This window comes from Babylonia areolata, chromosome 26 (assembly GCF_041734735.1).
Source record: "Babylonia areolata isolate BAREFJ2019XMU chromosome 26, ASM4173473v1, whole genome shotgun sequence".
NCBI lineage: Eukaryota > Metazoa > Mollusca > Gastropoda > Neogastropoda > Buccinidae > Babylonia > Babylonia areolata.
This window is the reverse complement of record NC_134901.1, coordinates 12,318,152-12,334,151: the sequence shown is the minus strand read 5'-3', so window position 1 is coordinate 12,334,151 and position 16,000 is coordinate 12,318,152. Positions and strand designations below refer to the sequence as shown.

Here is a 16,000-nt window from a genome sequence, read left to right as displayed (position 1 = left end):
ATGGTGGTGGTGGTGGTGGTTGTGAATTTGGAACTGCTTTCTAAACGATACAATTTGATTCGAGTTGAACTGACAAAGCGAGGTGGGAGGGGAACAATGGACCTGCTTGCTGTGACCGGATGCTGATCGTGTGAGGCAGCAGGATGAATGATTCATGAGGCAGACCCCAGGGACAACACACTCTACGGTCTTTAGGAGACAACAGGGACAACACAGACCCTACAGTCTTTAGGAGACAACAGGGGCAACACAGACCCTACGGTCTTTGGGAGACAACAGGGACAACACAGACCCTACGGTCTTTAGGAGACAACAGGGACAACACAGACCCTACGGTCTTTAGGAGACAACAGGGACAACACAGGCCATACGGTCTTTGGGAGACAACACAGACCGTACGGTCTTTAGGAGACAACAGGGACAACACAGGCCATACGGTCTTTAGGAGACAACAGGGACAACACAGACCCTACGGTCTTTAGGAGACAACAGGGGCAACACAGGCCATACGGTCTTTAGGAGACAACAGGGACAACACAGACCCTACGGTATTTGGGAGCCAACAGGGACAACACAGTCCCTACGGTCTTTAGGATACAACAGGGACAACACAGACCCTACGGTCTTTAGGAGACAACAGGGACAACACAGACCCTACGGTCTTTAGGAGACAACAGGGACAACACAGACCCTACGGTCTTTAGGAGACAACAGGGACAACACAGATCCTACGGTCCTTGGGAGACAACAGGGACAACACAGACCCTACGGTCTTTAGGATACAACAGGGACAACACAGACCCTACGGTCCTTGGGAGACAACAGGGACAACACAGACCCTACGGTCCTTGGGAGACAACAGGGGAACTGAAACTGAACTGAATTACAGTGTGTGGGGCTTTCCTTTTTGTGTCTCTTTTTGAACAGCTGCTGTGATTGGATTCTAAACGAAACGAAAGAGGTTGGCCAAAGGTGTGCTGTGTGCAATTTTGTGTGCTACTCTGTGTGTGTGTGTGTGTGTGTGTGTGTGTGTGTGTGTGTGTGTGTGTGTGTGTGTGTGTGTGTTTCCTGCTTTTCCAGATTACTGGATGGCTGAAATTGCACAAACAAAGACTGTGGTTAACTAAAAAGAAAGAAAAGTATTAATTTGAGTTTAGAATGAAAAGGAAACACCCGAAACTCATTTGGTCTTATCAAAGATTATGTCAATGCTGATTATATCATCCACTTAGGAGAAAAATGTCGTGGCCCCACTAAGCGTATAATAAGGCTTCTCATAACATGATAAATGATTACGTTGATAAACAGATAGGTCGACAGACAGGCAGATAGTCAGATGGATTAATTAATTTATAGATAGATGGATAGACAGATAAATAAATTAAAACGTAAATCAATAAATATGTCATACTGCACGGTCACGCATCACTCCATTCACTCAGAAGGCACACCAACAGACAGACAAAACTAGGTATAACGTTTCCTCTTTATAATTATTACTCAATATAACAAAATACTTCTAATCATCCCAGGCACACATATTTTCTTTCAGAAAGTTAAATCTTGAAATAAAGAATCTAATGATTTAAACATTGCAAATGACCCAATCCATTCTATGTCCCTCTTTTGGCCGTCACTCTAAGCGGCTATGCTTTCCAACTGGACCCTCCTGGTCCCCTGTCCTGTAGACCGCAACAAGTGGCAAGATTCCCGACTGGACCCTCCTGGTCCCCTGTCCTGTAGACCACAACAAATGGCAAGATTCCCGACTGGTCCCTCCTGGTCCCCTGTCCTGTAGACCACAACCAGTGGCAGATTCCCGACTGGACCCTCCTGGTCCCCTGTCCTGTAGACCGCAACAAGTGGCAAGATTCCCGACTGGTCCCTCCTGGTCCCCTGTCCTGTTGACCACAACAAATGGCAAGATTCCCGACTGGTCCCTCCTGGTCCCCTGTCCTGTAGACCACAACAAATGGCAAGATTCCCCACTGGTCCCTCCTGGTCCCCTGTCCTGTAGACCACAACCAGTGGCAAGATTCCCGACTGGACCCCTCCAGGTCCCCTGTCCTGTAGACCACAACAAATGGCAAGATTCCCGACTGGTCCCTCCTGGTCCCCTGTCCTGTAGACCACAACAAATGGCAAGATTCCCGACTGGACCCCTCCTGGTCCCCTGTCCTGTAGACCACACCAATGGCAAGATTCCCGACTGGTCCCTTCTGGTCCCCTGTCCTGTAGACCACAACAAGTGGCAAGATTCCCGACTGGTCCCTTCTGGTCCCCTGTCCTGTAGACCACAACAAATGGCAAGATTCCCCACTGGTCCCTTCTGGTCCCCTGTCCTGTAGACCACAAGTGGCAAGATTCCCGACTGGACCCCTCCAGCCTCAGTCAGTGAGCTATCAGCTCCAAGGGCCTCCTATGGACCCAGGGCAGGTAGGAAGCGCTGAGATTCCACCTGGAACACTCAGCACCCTGCCGTAAACCGCCTGTCCAAAATCTTTAGAGTAGTCTCAAATTAAATTCCACGAATGGAAATCTTGGCAGACTACAAAAATATACAAAGTTGTACTCACCAGGATTTCGGTTTCTTTAGCATACCGTTTCTACAGACGATCCGTAAAAATAATAAATCAAACTTGAAATAACATTTGATTCGCGAGAAACAATCACAAATGAAAAAGTAAATAATTCGAATAAATAAATAAAACAATTTTCCAGTTTTCAATTATCAGTCTCGCGGGGATCGTTTGTAGAAAAAGGCACCTATACTTACACGGCTACAACACTGGTACCTGACCAACAAAGGGCATCAAGGGGCAGCAGAGCCCCAACTACATGGGCCAGCGCCTCAAAAAGGAGTGACACTAAAACATAGGTTACAATTTTCCATTTCAACATAAAAATTTACTCCTGAAGTGTTTTCACAAAACGTGTTGCCAATCAAGATAAGAGCTAAATCGCTGTCTCGCATAACTACCAAAGAAGTACACATGTTCCACTGAACCAAAAATCACTGTAATCTCTTTTTACATGATTCCTCCTCAGCGCTTCCACGCTTCCTGACAAAGTAAATCAAAAAGGATAAATGTCCTTTTTAAATAACAAGATTCAAGAAATGATTATCTAAAGAGTTATCTGACTTCCTCGATAAAGTTTCTTCTTCGATTTCAAAAAGAAAAGAGGTACACACACACACACACACACACACACACACACACACACACACACACACACACACACACACACACACATATATATATATATATATATATATATATATATATATATATATATATATATATATATAACAATAGAAAAAAGGAAAACAACAAAACTGTTTGATACCTGACCGGTTTCGACCACTGGTCTTTGTCAAGGGCGTTTACTGGTATGTCAAAACGCAACACACACCAACATTTAATAAGTGCAATATATATATATATATATATATATATATATATATATATATATATATATATATATATATATATGTGTGTGTGTGTGTGTGTGTGTGTGTGTGTGTGTGTGTAGAGAGAGAGAGAGAGAGAGAGAGAGAGAGAGAGAGAGAGAGAAGTGAATATGAAGGGAGTGTGATATATAGTAGATGTATTATCTTCAACAACAGCAAATTGCACCGCTGGTGATTTATATTCTGCCCTGTTCAACCAGTTATTGAGCGGAAACCAGCACACAAAACCTGATTTCTCCCACTGTCGGATTGATGATTTCAGGAGCGCGAGCGCGTCCAGATGATGAAGACGACATTGCGTGACCTGCGTGACAGCAAGATGAATAGTTCATGACCCCCCACCCCCACCCCTCCAACACTCACCCCCACCCCCTCTCCCAGCCAACAGGCCAGCTAAAGCTTGTTCATGCGAAGCATTCATTTTGTGTCGGCTGCAGTGGTATGGTTTGGAGGGGCGGGGAGGAGGAGAGCAGATTTATCAAAAAGGACTCAAAAGCAGTTCTGTCTGTCTCTGTCTCTCTCTCTCTGTTTTCACCTCTTCACTTTGATCTCAGTGTCTGTGTTCGCTCCTCTCCGTCCTTACATCTGTGTGTCCTGTCTGTATGTTATGTCTGTCCCTGTCTGTATGTCCTGTCTATATGTCCTGTCTGTATGTCCCTGTCTCTATGTCTCTGTCTGTATGTATGTTCCTGTCTATGTCTTTATGTCCTGTCTATATGTCCTGTCTGTATGTCATGTTTGTATGACCCTGTCTGTATGTCCCTGTTTGTATGTCTGCACATCCTGTCTGTATGTATGTATGTCCTGTCTATATCTGTACGTCTGTATGTCCTGTATGTATGTACCTCTCTGTATGCCCCTGTCTGTATGTCCCTGTCCGTATCTCCTGTCGGTATCTCCTGTCTGTATGTCGCTGTCTGTATATCTCCATGTCCCTGTCTGTATCTCTGTATCCCTGTCTGCATTTCCTGTCTGTATGTCCTGTCTGTGTGTTTGTATGTCCTGTCTGTATGTCCCGGTCTGTATATCTGCATGTCCCTGTATGTATGTATGTATGTCCTGTCTGTATGTCCCTGTCTGTATCTCTGTATCCCTGTCTGCATTTCCTGTCTGTATGTCCTGTCTGTATGTTTGTATGTCCTGTCTGTATGTCTCTGTATGTCTGTATCCCTGTCTGTATGTCCTGTCTATATGTCCCTGTCTGTATATCCCTGTCTGTATGTCTGTCTTCCATGTCTGTATCCCTGTCTGTATGTCTGTATCCCTGTCTGTCTGTCATGTCTATATGTCTATGCTGTCTATATGTATATCTGTCTGTATGTCCCTGTCTGTATGTCTGTATGTTCCTGTCTATCTGTCCTGTCTGTATGTCCCTGTCAGTATGTACTGCCTGTATGTCATGTCTGTATGTCCTTGTCTGGATGTCCTCTGTGTGTGTGTCCTGTCTATATGCATGTACCTGTCTGTATGCCCCTGTCTGTATGTACCTGTCTATATGCCTTGTCTGTTTGTCCTGTGTGTATGTCCTGTCTGTATGTCCTCAGTGTATGTCCCTGTCCTGTATGTCCTGTGTGTATGTCCCTGTCTGTATGCCTTGTCTGTCTTCCCTGTCTGTATGTTCCTGTCTGTATGTCTGTATATCATGTCTGTCTTCCCTGTCTGTATGTCATGTCTGTCTTTCCTGTCTTGTCTTCCCTGTCTGTATGTCCCTGTTTGTCTGTCTGTCCTGTCTGTATCTCCCTGTCTGTCTGTATGTCTGTATCTCCCTGTCTGTCTGTATGTCCTATCTGTATGTCCCTGTCTGTATGTCCCTGTCCTGTATGTCCTGTCTGTATGTCCCTGTCTGTATGTCTTGTCTGTATGTCCTTGTCTGTATGCCCTGTCTGTATGTCTTGTCTGTATGTCCCTGTCTGTATGTCTGTATATCCTGTCTGTATGTCCCCGCCTGTATGTCCTGTCTGTATGTCCTGTTTGTCTGTCCCTGTCCTGTATGTCTGTATGTCCCTGTCTGTATGTCCCTGTCTGTCTGTCCTGTCTGTATGTCCCTGTCTGTCTGTATGTCTGTATCTCCCTGTCTGTCTGTCTGTATGTATGTATGTCTTGTCTGTATGTCCCTGTCTGAATGTCCTGTCTGTATATCTTGTCTGTATGTCCGTGTCTGTCTGTCCCTGTCCTGTATGTCCTGTCTGTATGTCTTGTCTGTATGTCCTGTCTGTCTGTCCCTGTCCTGTATGTCTATATGTCTCGTCTGTATATCCTGTCTGTATGTCTTGTCTGTATGTTCTCTGTCTGTCTGTCCCTGTCCTGTATATCTGTATGTCCTGTCTTTCTGTCCCTGTCTGTATGTCTGTATATCCTGTCTGCCTGTCTCTGTCCTGCATGTCTTGTCGGTATGTCCCTGTCTGTATGTCCTTGTCTGTCTTCCCTGTCTGTATGCCCTGTCTGTATGAATATTTTTCCGATCTCCCAGGTCAACATATGTGTGGACATGCATGTGCCTGAACCCCCTTCGTGTGTATACCCAAGCAGAAGATCAAATACGCACGTTAAAGATCATGTAATCCATGTCAGCGTTTGGTGGGTTATGGAAACAAGAACATACCCAGCATGCACACTCCCGAAAACGGAGTGTGGCTGCCTACATGGCGGGGTAAAAACGGTCATACAAGTAAAGGCCCACTCGTGTACGGCATACGACTGAACGTGGGAGTTGCAGCCCATGAACGAAGAAGAAGTTCCCTTTGCGGTCGGCTGAGCAATTCAAAGCAACATGATTTGGGGATTAAAGACCCAGTACTGTCTAAGTTGGCGTGATATATCTCAAAATCAGATATCTTGATTTCATTTCTTCCCCATGAGATTGGGAAATTTACTAAGGCCATGGGATTTGATTATTAATTCGTTTCTTTCCAAACTTCGTCAAGGCTGGGATTGAAGTGGTCAGGGTTTTTGTTTTTCTTTCTTTTTAAGGTCATTGTGGGCATGGGCATTGCGCGTCAGTCAACACAAAGCTTCCACAATCAGACTTTTAGCATTGGCTCAATCTTGTGTGAAACACTCTATCAGAAACTACGACCAAGCCGGTAAGATTCAGACCGAATACTGCATCGGGGCAATCCTCTGTGAAACATCTCTAAGAAAATACGACCAAGCCGGCAAGATTCAGACCGAATACTGCATTGGGGCAATCTTCTGGAAAACATCCCTAAGAAAATACGCTTCTTTTCAAAATATTTTTCCAGGCGTTATATTTTGATTATCATTATCGCCATTTCGGCCGTCATGTAATGGAGAGGCATGATAAACATGTATAATTATATCGACTTGTTGATTTGTTGTTGATTTCTATCTGTGTATGTATGTATGTATGTATCAAGAAACGATAAAACACACACACACACACACACACACACACACACACACACACACACACAAACCACCTTAAAGTTTCGTGACATTCAAGTGAATTATTCTATCTACACAGAGCTAGAGGCATACATGCATACAGACGAAGTACAGTTTCAAGACATTCAATTATTCAGATCTATTCCATTCTCTTCTGTCCCGTCCTGTCCTGTTCTGTTCTGTTCTGTCACACACGCATAGAGAACTAGAGACAGACATGCATGCATGTAAGCAGTAGAGAAACACTTTACTCAGACACAGATAGGAAAGCGGGCGACAGACAATAGACCGCCCCATAGAGTGAGCGACACTCGACAGCCCTTTGGCAGACAACCAACACTGACACAGACAGGTAAGCAACTTTTTTTTGGTCTCCACCCTGAACAATGAATGGCCAGAACCTCTGGGTGGACAGCTGTGGAAACGGTACTGAAGAGGAAAAGGAAGAGACACTGAGGAACTGAGAGACAGACAGAAAAGTGGTTGACAAAGAACACTCAGAACACGAAACTTTCTTTTTGTTTTATTCAAGGATTAAGGTGTTAAGGCATGGGCTGTTCTTCCAAATTGTCATTACTGAGGGAGAGAGAGAGGGAGACAAAGAGAGAGAGGACTGGGGGGCTGGGGGGGGGGGGAGAGACAGAAACAGACAGAGACAGACGGACAGACAGACAGACAGATACACACACACACACACACACACACACACGCACGCACACACACACACGCACGCGCACACACACCAAACAATGCAATTCCCAACCCCGAAAAAAAAGAACAACAAAACATTCCTTATGATTATAATGATAACAATCACTTTAATCAAACAGGCACCAGCAATACAGATAGAACCCATTCCATAAATGTTCACACTTCTCCCGTCCAAACTTGAGAAAACGTCTCTCTTCACGGTGATAAATTCATTCGTCACTCACCTCACAAAAGGCTCTTTCTCTCCCCCCCCCCCTCCCCCCCCCCCTCTCTCTCTCTCTGTCTTGCTGGGCGATACAGGTAATCCCCATCAGGACCATCTGCTCTTCTCAACCCACCACCTTATTTTCTGCGGTTGCTGTTGTTGCTGTGGTGAGAACAAAATATTAAACAGCACACCCCATGCTCACACCACATACATACACGCAGCCTATAGCCGTCGCAACAAACACAAAACAAGGCGCAAATGTAGGGTCACCAAAAAATGCACGCTGATTGATAATAAACCATCCGCATTTTATGGTGATAAATTCACACTATGTAGTCCTCCTCAACCCCCAACACCCCGCCCCTCACACACACACCCTACCTCCAAGGTTTCCCCACCAATACCTCCCCTAAAATGAATATAACGCAATGAAGAAAAAAAAAGACAATATTGTATTTTATCTGCTATATTTTATTAAGATAAATATCAATAACTGCTTGATCTGCTCAGAGAATAAAACGTGCATATTGAAAGAAAAAAACAAACACGATTGAAATGCAACACCGGAGAACTTGGAGACAAGGTTTGTAATACAGAATTCACAAAAAGTTAAGGACTACTCACTGAACTTGCACAGCTGGGTATACTAAACAAAGGGGGTTTAATTTGTTGAAGAACGTTCTTGTTTTGCCACCCCCACCCCCTATACTTACCTTAAATTAACGTGAATTGGAATTGTTCAAACGTTCTTGTTTTGCCACCCCCACCCCACCCCTAAAAAAAAAAAATTAAAAAAACGTGAATTTTTCAAACGTTCTTGTTTTGTCCCCCTTCTTCATACTGACCATTAAAAGCGTGAATTTATTATCATTATTATTTTTAAACGTTCTTGATTTGTCCGCCACTCCACCCCCCCCCCCTCCCCCTCCCCGTCCTTCATACTGACCATAAAAAGCGTGAATTTATTATCATTATTATTTTTAAACGTTCTTGATTTGTCCGTCCACCCATTCCCCCCTGCTTCACACTGACCTTAACAACCTGATTTCTTTTAAACGTTCTTGTTTGTTTTCTCTCCCCCCCCCCCCCCCTCCCACAGCCTGAGGTGCACTACTTCGCCCAGCTGGCCTCGCACAACGAGTGCCTGAACCGTCACCGGGGGGTGAGCCGCTACCTGGTGTACCAGGATCTCGACGAGTTCATCATCCCCAAGAAGACCTCCACGTGGACCCAGCTCCTGGATTCCTTCCACGACAATGCCGCTGGCTACCTCTTCAGGTTAGGGGGTGGCTGGGGGTCGGGCTGGGGTCGTTAGTTTGTATTTGGGGTTGTTGTTGTTGTTGTTGCTGTTGTTGTTGCTTCGGAAGCAGAGCCGGACGTTGAGGTTGATGTTTGTTAGTTTGTTGGTTTTGTTTGTTTGTTTGTGTGACATAGACATCGCTTCTTGGGAAACTGATGCCTTTGACCGCTCTTGCTGGAGGATGCTGTGCTCTAGTGGCATAAAGACGTTTGAAAAGAAGAGAACGCTGGCCAAAAAGGAGAAGCGTGAGCGAAGGAAGCAGGGCTCAACTTCTGGAGACGTTTTCCCTTGCAACACCTGTGGGAAGTGCTGCGCATCCAGAATCGGCCTCTTCTCCCATATGAGGACACACACCAACAGATAAGCCTGCCTGCCTACTCTTCTGTCGGCCCTTGCAAAGTATCCTCCAGCGAGAGCGGTCAAGGGCATCAGTTTCCCAGGAAGCGATGTCTATGTCACAGGCTTTGAGGTTTGTCTTCAAGGTGTCCTTGAAGCGCTTGCAGGGTCTTCCAAGTTCGCGGTGGCCTTCCTTCAGCTGTCCATGCAATAGCATCTTTGGTATCCTGCTGTCTGTCATGCGGACAACGTGTCCTGTCCAGCATAGCTGGCACTGGATCAGCAGGTTTTAAATACTGGGCAGGCCGCTCCTCTCTACGACCTGGAGGTTGGAGACCCTGTCTTGCCACTATATGCCGAGGATCTTTCGTAGGCATCTCTGGTGAAACTGCTCAAGTTGTTGAATGTGACGGCGATACGTCGTCCATGTTTCACAGCAGTACAACAAGGTGGTCAGCACAACAGCTCGGTAGGTTTTGATTTTGGTGCTGAACCTGATGCCGTTGTTGTTCCACAGCCTGTTGTTGAGTCTTCCAAAGGCGGAGCTGGCCTTGGCGATGCGCAGCGTCACTTCTGCATCAAGGGCTCCATTGCTGCATAGGGTGCTGCCCAGGTAGCAAAACTTGTCGACTGACTTGATCTCTGTGTCATCGATCTTGATTGCAGGTTGGGGGGGAGGCACTGGCGTTCTGTGAGCTAGCTGGTTGGTACATGGACTCGGTCTTGCTGAGGCTGATGGTGAGTCCAAAGCGCCTGTCCATAATAACTGCATGTCCTCATGGGTGTGTGCAGCAAGCGCGCAGTCATCAGCGAAGAGGAACTCTCTCAACAGTGCCTCAAACACCCTGGACCTGGCATGGAGTCGCCGCAAGTTGAAAAGTTTGCCATCTGTGCGAAACTGAATGTAGATGCCCCGGTCACAGTCTTGGAAGGCGTCAATCAGCATGGCAGAGAAGAGAATGGAGAACAGTGTAGGTGCCAGGACGCGGCCCTGCTTCACTCCATTTACCACAGGGAACGGCTCCGACATGTCCGTATTTTCCTGTACTCTCGCCTGCATGCCATCGTGGAATGACGCATTCAGCTGGATTAGGCTCTCTGGGCAGCCGAACTTTAGGAGGATCTTCCGCATACTACTGCGGTTCACCGTGTCGAAGGCCTTAGTCAGGTCTACAAAGACCATGTGGAGCTCCTTGTTCTGCTCACGGCACTTCTCTTGCATTTTGCGTACGGCAAACAGCATGTCACATGTTCCCCTACCTGAGCGGAAGCCGCACTGTGCTTCATGGATGACTGTTTGGAGACATGGTGAACCAGTCTGTTCAGTATAATGCGGGCGAAGATCTTGCCGGCGATGCAGAGGAGAGAGATTCCACGGTGGTTATCGCAGGATGTTTTATCTCCCTTCCATTTGTAAATGTGGACAATTGAAGCATCCTTGAAATCCTGGGGGACCTCCCATCTCTCCCAGATAGACTGGAGCAGCTTGTCTGTCAGCACCTCGCCACCATACTTGTAGATGTCAGCCTGGATTCCATCCGTTCCTGGTGCTTTTCCTGACGTTGTCAACTTCAGGACCTTCCGGGTCTCGGACTTGGTGGGAGGGGCAGCTAGCGAATCATTGACTGGTAGCTGTGGGAGGGCTGCAATTGCCTCGTCAGATACGGACGAGTCCCTGTTGAGGAGGGTGTTGAAGTGCTCTGTCCAGCGGGGAAGGATGTCTTTCTTGTCTGTCAGGAGGGTGGTCTGGTCCAAGGCTCGGACAGGGGTTGATCCTGTGACTCTCGGTCCATACACAGCTCGGAGACCATCATGGAAGGCCATCATGTCGTGAGCATCAGTAGTGGACTGAAGTTCTTCGGATTTTCTCTCCCACCAGGTGTTCTTCATCTCACGCAGCCTCTTCTGTACGAGTTGCTTGATTTGCAAGTACTGGTTCTTCTTCCTGTGGCAGTCTTTAACGGAAATGTGATCCTGATGCCGTATATGCAGTGTGTTCAGGAGCTTGGCGATTCCAGAGTCGTTCTCGTCAAACCAGTCTTTGTGGCTCCTCTGTACAAAGCTGAGTGTGTCAGCTGCTGCTGTGTACACAGCATCTCTAAAGGTGCTCCATACCTCTTCTATATCAGTCGATGCCGGAATTTCTTGGAGAGCTGCTTGGGTTTGCTGCTGCAGCACGTCCTTGATGATAGGGAGGCGGTGGATGAGTAAAAGTTCTGCAAATGAGCAGGATAGTTTCAGCATCCATGGAAGGTTCTTACTATTATTTTCTTTCTTTTTCTTTTTTTTTTTTTTTTTTTTTTTTTTTGTCTTTTTAAAATCTTTTTTTTTTGTTTCTTCCATCATCATTTTTCTCCTTTCTGATGTGAGTTTGTATGAGTGTGTGTGTGTGTGTGTGTGTGTGTGTGTGTGTGTGTGTGTGTGTGTGTGTGTGTGTGTTTGTGTTTTTGTTTGTGTGTGTGTGTGTGTGTGAGTGTGTGTATGTGTGTGTGTGTGTGTGTGTGTGTGAGTGTGAGTGTGTGTGTGTGTGTGTGTGTGTGTGAGTGTGTGTGTGTGTGTGTGTGTGTGTGTGTGTGTGTGTTTGCACCGTGGGCTGTTTCAGCAACAGTAAATAACACTCCTCTCTCTCTCTCTCTTTCTCTGTCTCTCTGTGTGTCACCCACTACCCCCAGGTGCGTGTTTTTCCGGAAGGAGTGGCCCCCGAACAGCGAGAACTTCACGGGCAGGGCTGAGGCAGACCGGTACCGCTCCATCGTGCTGAGCACGGACAAGCGGGAACCCAACCTGTTCCCGCACAGCCACCGCGCCAAGTACATCGTGAACCCCATGGCCGTGCAGGTCGTCGGCATTCACAACGTCTGGCGCTTCCGCCTGGGGGACGGGAGGGGGGCGATGACCCACGTGGGAGAGTCTGACGCCTTGCTGCACCACTACCGGAGCTGGGAGAACCCCAACGACGTGTCGCGGGCAGTGCGAGACACAGACATATACCGCTTCAAGGACCGCCTGCTGCATAGCCTGACTCGCCGCTGGAGCCAGCTGCCCCAAGTGCCTCTCGACGTCTCTCTGTCCCAGTACGGCCAGGTGTAGAAAGTATGTGTGTAGGGGTGGGAGTGGGGGTAGGGCTCGCCGCTGGAGCCAGCTGCCCCAAGTGCCTCTCGACGTCTCTCTGTTCCAGTACGGCCAGGTGTAGAAAGTGTGTGTGTCTGTGGGAGGGGAGGGGGGAGGGAGGGCGAGGGGGAGGGGGGGACACCTTGTACTGTCCAGCTCTCCCTAGAGTTTCTTATCACTGTGTGTTGGTGGGGGGTGGAGGCAGGAATGTGGGGATTGGCTGTGGGATTTTGGACTGGGGTGGGGGGCGTCGTTCTGTTGCTTTGGGTGATGATGATGATGACGACGACGACGACGATGACGATGATGATGATGATGATTATTGTTATTATTATTATTATTATTATTGTGCTTCTTGTTGTTGTTGGGGTGGTGGGGGGGATATTTCTGTGAGGAAATCAACACGTCCCTGTTTTCTTGTGGAAAGTTCTTCCACGTGTCATTGTCCTTTTTTTTTTTACTTACTTTTTTTTCAGAACCTTCCCGTCCACGTGCTGTCAAAATGTCCTCTGCAGTGGTTATAGTAATCCCTCTGTATCCCTCTGTAGTGGTTACAGTAATCCCTCTGTAGTGGTTACAGTAATCTCTGTATCCCTCTGTAGTGGTTACAGTAATCTCTCTGTATCCCTCTGTAGTGGTTACAGTAATCTCCCTGTATCCCTCTGAAGTGGTTACAGTAATCCCTCTGTAGTGGTAACAGTAATCCCTCTGTATCCCTCAGTAGTGGTTACAGTAATCCGTCTGTACTGGTTACAGTAATCCCTCTGTACTGGTTACGGTAATCCCTCAGTAATGGTTACAGCAATCCCTCTGTACTAGTCACCGTTGGTCACCGTAATCCCTCTGTACTGGTTACAGTAATCCCTCTGTACTGGTTACAGTAATCCCTCTGTTATGCGGGTCACCGTAATCCCTCTGTACTGGTTACAAAGGAAAAGAAGCGCACGCGTTCCGTTCCGCGCTAAGAAAAAAAAAAAAAAAAAAAAAAAAAAAAAGTCGTCCGTGTTGTTATCGTTGTTGTTGTTTTTCGTTTATTTGTTGTTTTTTCTTTTCTTTTCAACAGAATTCTCCACATTGTGTGAAGATGTCATCGAGTTCTTTGATGGGTTTGCACTAAAAGAAAACAGAAGAAGAACATTCTATTTCTTTCCATTGTTTGTCTGCATGTGTATTATTTTGGTTTCGTTCTCGTGTTGTTTCTGTTTTTGTTTCTTGGTGTGTTTTTTTTCTTTCTTTCAACAGAATACTCCACATTGTTTGAAGATGTGATCGTTTCCTTTTGTGATATAAGTTGAAGAAAAATCCACATCTCTAAAGATGTAATCCTTCCTATCCTGTTTGTGATATTCGCGGTAGCCTATTAAGATGATTGTGTGTGCGTGTGTGTGTGCGTGTGCGTATGTGCACGCGCGTGTGTGTGCGGTTGTGTTGTTAAACACAAGTCTCTTTATCAACAGTTTGCACAAAAATAGAATGTGAATGTGTTTGTTTAGGTTAGACTCCGAAATCCGTATTGCAAGCTCAAGTATGTATTTTGTACATATATGGAAAGCTCAAGTACGCTACTTATTTTCCAAATGATGTCTTTTTTAATCAGGAAGAATATAAGCTTTATTGTGTGTACACGAATGATTTAGAAATAGTAAACATTAAAGAATGTCATCGTCTTTAAATGGACATATAGATCACAAGTATGTGGCCTTTTTAGTAATAAAAGCAAAAATACCATTAACATAAATGGTTTCATGTTAATACTGCTAAAAATGTCGAAGTTTCAAATGATAATAATTATAATAATCATAACAATGATGTTAATAGATATTATTGATAACAATAAAATCTAACATAATCGTTTTCAACAAACGTCGAAGTAACATGGGTGTTGACACAAGACGAAACATTCAACCGAAGATGAAACTTTCTTTACAACAGTTTGAAATCTTGATAGAATTTATTAGAGCCTCGACCATATAAATAGAATACAGCGAATTTTGATACCACGTTGTGTTCATCTCCCGTTGTAGCGAAAGAAACTGAATACGATCAAAGAAGAAAACGTTTGTTTCGCAGTAAGTGAAACACACGCCTGTGTAGGTGGTATGTATAATTCCACAGAATGTTGTCAAAATGAAAACTTTTTTCTTTCTTCTTTTGTCTATAAACCTTTTTCCAGTTATGCCATGCTTTAAAAAAAACTGCTCATATATATATATATATATATATATATATATATATATATACCTGTCTCGCAATAACGAAAACCCATACAGTGTATAATGATAGAGATTGTTGTTGAATGTAAAACACCGACTTTTTTTTCAATTAATTTGTTGGGGAACTTTTCAGCAGCGAAGATGTAAAGCAAATAACAATAACATGTGTGGCTGATTTCGAAATGATAGGTAATAAATAATACCCACCATATCCATATAGTTTGTTTCAAAAAATGAAAATAAACTCTCTCTCTCTCTCTCTCTCTCTCTCGCTTACTCACACTCATATACACACATGCACTCACATACATGAACATTTCTCTTTATTTAGCAACTAATCAAATGATTTTGTTCAAATCGCATTAGATTTTCAATACTTTTTTTTTTTTTTAAAGGGGGAAACATAATATGTATATATCAGGTGTCCTCCCAAAAGTGAACCGCTTTTTGACAAGTATTTCCTCAGTGACAGAGAAACGTAATTCATTGAAACTTTTCACACAGTAACCTCAGGGTATCATCAAAAAGTTAGCAAAATATCTAAAATATCAAAGTATGCAAGTATTGTCAAATTCAAAACAGCATGTCAAAGATTCCAATATCAGAGGAAAACTCACTTAGTTTATGCTCAGTGTGGCCTCCATCTTCCTTCACGACTAAACGAAGCCGTTTCTTCCAAGCAGAAATGCGTTTACCTTTTTTTTCTCCACCGATATCTCCTCGCATTACATAACTATCCTGTCCTTTAACGCCTGCTCGGTCAATTTGTCTCTCACTCCTCGGTAAACTTTCTCCTTCAGAGAGTCCCATAAAGCATAATCCATTGGGTTACAGTCAGGACTTTGTGGAGGCCATTCATCCTTCTTAATGAATTCTGGTGTAGCCTCCTCCAGATGGGCCTGGGTTACCCTACTTGTGTTTGAAGGAGCCCCATCTTGCTGAAACACATAATTGTCTCTGGATAAAGACGTCTACAATCCGGGAGAAGATTATCATCCTATAACTGAATGTAGCTTTCACTGTTAACCTTGGCTCTATCAGTGTCAATAAAATAAATTTTTGTTTTTCCTTTCCAGGATACTCCAGCTGAAACCATTATCTCATAAGAGAGGCGAGTGGCTGAATTTCTCGTTTCCGTTTCCCATAAACGCGATCGTTTTGGCGATTTTTATCTATCTCTAACGTAAAGTCATTCTCGTCCGTGAAAATGATCCTTTTCACTTGAGTGGCCGAGTAGCGGTCAT

The 16,000-nt window shown here is 45.0% G+C and overlaps 1 protein-coding gene across 2 annotated transcripts in view; it reads left to right on the top strand.

Annotated features, from left to right (window-relative positions):
- Nucleotides 1–14,733, top strand: part of LOC143300653 (uncharacterized) — a 152,696-nt gene extending 137,963 nt beyond the window's left edge. For both annotated transcript variants that reach the window (XM_076614482.1, XM_076614481.1), the window contains exons 4-5: nucleotides 8,896–9,074; nucleotides 12,105–14,733. In XM_076614482.1, the coding sequence (XP_076470597.1) occupies nucleotides 8,896–9,074; nucleotides 12,105–12,522 (597 nt within the window). In that variant the 3' untranslated portion in view covers nucleotides 12,523–14,733. The remainder of the gene's footprint in view (nucleotides 1–8,895; nucleotides 9,075–12,104) is intronic.
- The last annotated feature ends 1,267 nt before the right edge of the window (nucleotides 14,734–16,000 follow it).